Source organism: Buceros rhinoceros, unplaced genomic scaffold (genome assembly GCF_000710305.1).
Source record: "Buceros rhinoceros silvestris isolate BGI_N320 unplaced genomic scaffold, ASM71030v1 scaffold14582, whole genome shotgun sequence".
In the NCBI taxonomy this organism is placed as follows: domain Eukaryota; kingdom Metazoa; phylum Chordata; class Aves; order Bucerotiformes; family Bucerotidae; genus Buceros; species Buceros rhinoceros.
In genome coordinates, this window is record NW_010400781.1 from 2,954 (window position 1) to 9,273 (window position 6,320).

General features: G+C 55.9%; 1 protein-coding gene across 1 annotated transcript; it reads right to left on the bottom strand.

The window, feature by feature from the left end:
* Positions 1 to 1,368: 1,368 nt before the first annotated feature.
* Positions 1,369 to 5,288, bottom strand: LOC104489821 (nuclear pore complex protein Nup98-Nup96-like; the record flags this gene model as incomplete). Its single annotated transcript, XM_010132026.1, has 6 exons — positions 1,369 to 1,586; positions 2,205 to 2,316; positions 2,514 to 2,668; positions 3,414 to 3,655; positions 4,211 to 4,432; positions 5,146 to 5,288. Coding segments are annotated over 6 exons (1,092 nt in total), but the record flags the coding sequence as incomplete, so codon positions are not given.
* Between the last annotated feature and the right edge of the window lie 1,032 nt (positions 5,289 to 6,320).

Genomic DNA, 6,320 nt, shown 5'->3' on the forward strand with positions numbered 1-6,320 from the left:
GCTGCCGGGTAATTCGTAACTGCGCGGGTCTCTGTGTGCTGCTCACGCAGCAGAACCACATGGCCGCCACCATCTCAGAGCACTGCTGCGCTCCGTGTTTGCTTTCGGTTTAACCCTTGCCTTCCTAAAACCCCCAATACCTGACTGTTTTCCTTTGTATTTAATATATGTCTGTTTGTAGTGTTATTAAAGGCTGTTTCAGTTTTCCAAAAAGCATTTTAGAGGTCTCACCAATTCCTTTCTCCCTTCCCCTATCTCTGCTGGAACAGGGGAAGGTAGTATCGTTACCGGACCTTGGCTCAGCCTCGCCCAAACCAGTGACACCAGGCCTTGTTAAACCTCAGTAGGTTCACACAGACCCCACTTGTCCAATATTCCTTAAGTAGCCAAGGAAACCATGGGACTATTATAAACATTTTATTTGTTTTCAAAAAAGACAGGAAAATAATCTAGAACATTTATTTATAACTTTTTTCTTAATAAAAACCTTTACATAACCCTCATGCATCAAAGCCCTCACTGAGCCAACAGGGAGCAGCTCCAGCCAGGCTGGCAGCCCCTTGCAAGCAGCACCAGGCCGGGGCTGGAGGTGCCGCGGCAGGAGCCCAGAGATGGAGCGGACCCATCCATGGCTTATTTTAAGCCTTCTTCCAAAACTCAGTTGGTTTCCAAGCACAGCAAGAGGAATGACACCGGAGCACAGGGACATGGGGCACTTGGGCTGGATGGTGGCTCGGTGTAACCAACCTGTGCCAGGTAGCTGTGGCCTGGCAGAGCTCCGGTAGGACTCATCCCTCCGCCGCTGTCACCTCCCTTTCTCCCGAGCTTTGTGTTTGGGGATGGAGGATGGAGAAATGAAGCAGCACGTTCACAGGTCTCCAACTCGGCAGGAGGAGGGAAAAGATGCTTCTGAGCTTCTGCCTCCCCTGCCCCCAGTGCCAACCTCACCACCAAACCCCCGTTAAAGCTCATCGAGGGCCAGTTCAGGTACCGAAGGTTCCCAAGTGTGGCCCCACCAAACTCTGGGGAAACTGTCCCTGAACTGGCTTTGCCCTCTGTGTCACAATGGAACAGTGACCAAGGGTCTGACAGGACCGAGCCCGCCCTGTGCCCCCTCCACCAGCACCACCGCTCCCGCTCAGGGGCTGAGCCCGAGGTGCCTCAGCGACTCTAGGAGATGGTCATGCAGTTGAGCAAGGTCCAACCAGTCCCAGTGCTGCCCCGGGTGACAATTCCCATGTTAGCCCACATAAAGCTGTTCCACGCCTTGATGGAGAAACCTGCATGGCTGGAGGGGTTGTTTGCCCCAGACAAGAGTGAAGGGTTAACGAACAGCAGAAATGGTCCGTGGGAGGAAGAGGTTCCTCCTCAGTGAGTCACTAGTGTCAACTCCCGCAGGTAGGACTGGGTGAGGCTGCGGAGCTCCTCCAAGGCATAGTCCTCTGGCATCGGCAGCCGCCCAATGTGGGGAGCGAGCAGGCGGAGGGGGACGTGCTGGGGGTCAGGTGTAGGGTCGGAGGTGGGCTCCGGGGCGTGCTGCAGGCTGAGGACCACCCGCAGCAAGTTTGCGATGCGCTTGGCCATGTCTGGAAGGAGAAGGAGGAGTGTTTGTGCACAGAAACGCACTCGTGCTTTACTGCACAGAACCACAGGATGGTTTGGGTTGGAGGGACCTCTCCAGGTCACCCAGTCCAACCCCCTGAAGGGAGCAGGGACATCTGCAACTAGAGCAGCTTGCTCAGAGCCACTTGAGAAGGTCTCGCCCACTACTGCTTTCAGAAGCTGAAGTTTCTTCTGTTCCAGCACAGCCAGTGCAGCATCTTCACTCACTGAGTCCCAAGGGCCAACCTGACCTGCCATGGGGCTTCTCCCACCTCTCTTCCCACCCTGGCAACCTGGGCCAGGGTCTCCCCATCCTCAGCATCAAACATCTCTTCATAATACCTGGTTTATGTCACTGTAGAACTAAGCAAGGACAAGACCCTTGAAGGGTTACCAGGGGACCAGACCCTGCAGGGTGTCCCATCAACCACAACAAAACCTGCCTGCAACGACAATGGCTGGAGCAGCCCAGGGCTCTGCTCAGCAGCCACAGCACCCTCCTCCCCGGCACACGCAGCGGTACAGACCAACTGCAGCCCGGCACCAGCGCTGTTGCAAAACCAGCTTTCCCAGTGAGCTGCTGGGAACGGTGGTGGCCATACCAGACTGAGCCAGGCGGTCCTTAGCACTGTGGCACTGGAGCTGCTCGATCCTGTTGCACAGTGACGTCACTTTGGTGTGTAACCGCTCCAGCTCGTAGGAGGAACAATCCAGCTGGAAAGAGAGGGGAGAAAGGAGCTGAACTTGAGGGGATTTACCTGCAGGGTCTCCACTGACCAGCTGGTTTTGTTCCTCCTTCACTCATCTCCCCATTATGCTCCATGGGACATCTGCATTGTCCTCACAAGGAGGTAACATAACTGTATGAAGATAATTACAGTAAGACACCAACTTGTGTCGCAGCCTGTTACCTGCTGAATCCTGTCAAGCATCTCAATAACCCGGATGTAATCAAGGTAGACCAGCCCTGCCAGCTCCCAGTCCTGGATGAGGGCACTGCGCTCAGGGGGGGCCAGGTCCTCCAGGAACCCTTTCAGGTACTTGTAGTTCTCATTGATGATCGCGTCTGTAGAGAACAAGCATATGAGGAGCAGAGCACCGGGGTGTCCTATGGCTCGGCAGCACCCAGTGTCACCGAGAGAGCAATGAGGGATGGGGCTCTTAGGCACATTGGGGATTCCCTGACACCATTACCCATGGCCAGGAATGCTGACTGAAGGAGTGAGCAGTGCGACCAGGCGGACAAGAAGGCCAACGGCATCCTGGCTCATCCCAGCATTGGTGTGGCCAGCAGGAGAGGGCAGGGATCATCCCCCTGCACTGGGGGCACTGGGGAGGCTGCCCCTCAAATCCTGGGTTCAGTTTGGGCCCCTCCCTGCCAGAAGCACCTTGAGGGGCTGCAGCGTGTCCAGAGAAGGGCAACGAAGCTGGAGCAGGGTCTGGAGCACAAGTACACTGAGGAGCAGCTGAGGGACCTGGGGGGGTTGATTCTGGAGCCAAGGAGGCTCGGGAGACCTTCTGGCTCTCAACAACTCCGACAGGAGAGTGAGTTGGAGCGAGTTAGGGGTGGGTCTCTTCTCCCCAGGAGCACTGAGCAGGTTAATTAAACACTGCCCTTCTCATGCCTGTGCAGGGTCATTTCACAGCGGGCAGCTCACTAACCCTGGCTGGAAACACAACCCTACCCCCTTCCTGTCACCGAACACCCCTCGACTCCTGTTCCTACTGAATTTGTGGGCTGCTCACAAGAGGGAATGAATAAATGAGGAGAAAAGAAACAAAGCAGAAGAAAATGAGGCGATCAGACTTACCTGAAGCCAAGTGCCTGACAACCAGCTTATGGCACTGGTTCCAGTGCCCAGCCTTGAACAAGAAAAGTGCCTCTTTATGCTTGTCACCCTCCATCCTCGCTCGAATGGCCTTCGCTTCATGGATCCACTCTGGGGGGATGCAGAGCCTCTGCATCAGGAAAGCCTCCTTGGCCCAGGACTCGGGTGTCTCGAAGAGGACACAGTGGCGACCGAGGAGCTCCCGCACCGCCCTCTCCCGCGTGCTAGGGGAGAGAGGACGAGGTGTCACCCCTTCAGCCCGTTCCAGCCACCAAAACCAAGGGAAGCAGCGACTGGAAACATTCACCACACGAGACACCTTCCCAGTAAAGAAGGTCTGACTTAAGTGTGAGTCCATGCTCTGTAGCTGATCACAAAATCCAAAGGAGTGTCTGGTGGGTCCCAGTGCTTCCTGCCAAACACAGCAGTTCACGCTCGGCTCCACTGGGAGCAGCTGCAGTATTTGCGTTAATCTGAGCACAGCAAGACCTGCACACCCAGCTCTGGGCTGTCAAATCAACTCCATGGGCTGCAGCTAATGCACTGATCAGCAGTCACCATCATTAAAATGCAGATCTATTAACTGTATTGAACATCTGACAGCTGCTTCACCAGCAGATCTGTTACACCCCTCTGACCCCAGCTCCACAATCTCTGTAATCCCCGCTGTGCAGCTCCAGTTTACTGGGAGAAGCTGGAGGATGTGAGGCATGGCTGCAGAACGGCCACCACCTCATTTTCAAGGTGAAAATTCCTGTAATTAAACTGCTGTGACTCACGGGGTCTGTGGCTCGTGCAGCAGCACAAAGACAGCCCACTCCCAGAGCCCTTCGCTCTCCAGCTGGGCAGCATAGCTGGCGTTCAGCACCCCGCGGCTCTGCCCAAGGAGGTGGCTGTAGTTGAGGGCCCTGATCACTTCCCAGAGGTGCCAGCTCAGGCGATAGTCCAGGGGGTCTGACGTCACACTGCGGGGATCCAGCAGCTGGTCAAGGTCGTAGTACCTGGGGGAAAGACAGCGCCAACACAGAGAGCTCAGTGTGCCCATGCAGCCTCAGAAATGGGGGCTAATGGCCTCCTTCCCTCCGCCCACCTCCAGTTACTGCAGAGGTGGTTTATGGGGGTGGGCTTTGGTCATGGTTTGTTTGCTTTTTTTAAGACAAGAGTGACTCAAAGCCTTCAAAGGCGGCAGCTCTGGTGAAGGTCAGACTACTGTGCTCCTCAGACACAGAAAACACAAGAGGACAAGAGGAACCACCCTCAAATTGTTCCAGAAGGGGCTGAGGTTGGATGTCAGAAGAATTTCCTTACAGAGAGGGTTGTGGAGCGTTGGAACAGGCTGCCCAGAGCAGTGGTGGGGTGCTCGTGCCTGGAGAAGTTTGCCAGCAGTGTGGAGGTGGTGCTGAGGGCCAGGGGTTAGTGGGGACCTGGCAGTCCTGGGGGAACGGGGAGACTTCATGATCTTAAAGGTCTCTTCCAACCAGATGATTCTGTGAAAACCCCCACAACTGTGCTCCAGAGCTTCCACATCCTCATCTGCACCGTCACTGGCAGTAACGGTGTCACCGTTCTCAGCAAGGGTGCGTACACAAGGCCCAGTTTTGACCCAGTAAGTGATTCCTGACTCCTGCAGCTGATTTCATACCCCTGGACTGGGAATTCAAGTCTAAGCGACAAAGATCCTTCTGACCAGTTCTTGACCTCTGTGCCCATTTACCTGTCACTGTAGAGCTTCAGCAGATGGAAGCAGACGTCTCGCAGAGGTCGCCCAGCATTCTCGTCATCTTCAATGAGGCAGCCGGAGTCCTCTAGGTATGGAGGCAGGGGACAACAGGCGTATTTCTCCTGCTCTGGGGGGTTCTATGGAAACAGTTTGAGCAGGGAGTTTGAAGGCTGAGCTCTGAACACAGCACCACACTGAATCTGCCCAGTGCAGCAGCTTCACCAGCAGAAGCTGCATCCAGCTGCACCCACAGTTGACACAGCAACTATGGACCGAACATGACACTCAACAGGGAAAACTAAACCCCCAATGCCTTGCCTTACTGCCAGCTCAGAGCAGGACAGCTGCTGTCCTTCCACCACCAAACAACCAGAACAGCCACAGCCTCTGGACTTTTCACTGCTGGCAAGAACACAGGATCAGCGTTTGAGGAGTGCTCCTTGTCCTGCTGGTGTCTAGCTGTCAGCCCTCCAACAGGAAGGAGAACATACCCCCCCTGCACCAGCACAACTCAGCAGGGACCTGCTGGGAACAGCTCTGCGGAGAAGGACCTGGCAGTGCTGGGGGACAACAAGGTCCCCAGGAGCCAGCAACAGGCCCTCGTGGCCAAGAGGCCAGTGGTCTCCTGGGGTGCAGGAAGAAGAGTGTGACAGCAGGTCACACTCCTGCTCCTCTACACTGCCCTGTGGAGGCCACCTCTGGAGTGCTGGCTCCAGTGCTGGGCTATCCAGTTCAACACAGACCAGGAGCTGCTGGAGAGAGTCCAGTGGAGGCTGCGAGGATGAGGAGGGGCTGGAGCATCTCTGTGCCCAGGAAAGGCTGAGAGCCCTGGGGCTGTTGAGCTGGAGAAGAGCAGCCTGAGAGGGCATCACCTCCATGGGCTCAAGAGCTAAAGGGGGGTCAGCAGGAGGAGCCAGACTCTGCCCAGTGGTGCCCAGCACCGCACCACACCACATTATTCAGCATCACATCGTGTGCACCACATTGTTCAGCATCCTGGCTTGTACCAGCACTGGTGGGGCCAGCAGGAGCAGGGCAGGGATCATCCTCCTGCACTGGGGAGGCCGCCCCTCAACTCCTGGGTTCAGTTTGGGCCCCTCCCTCCCAGAAGAACACTGAGTTCCTCAAGTCCCACCCGTTCCCCCAGCACTGACAGGGCCCCACTAACC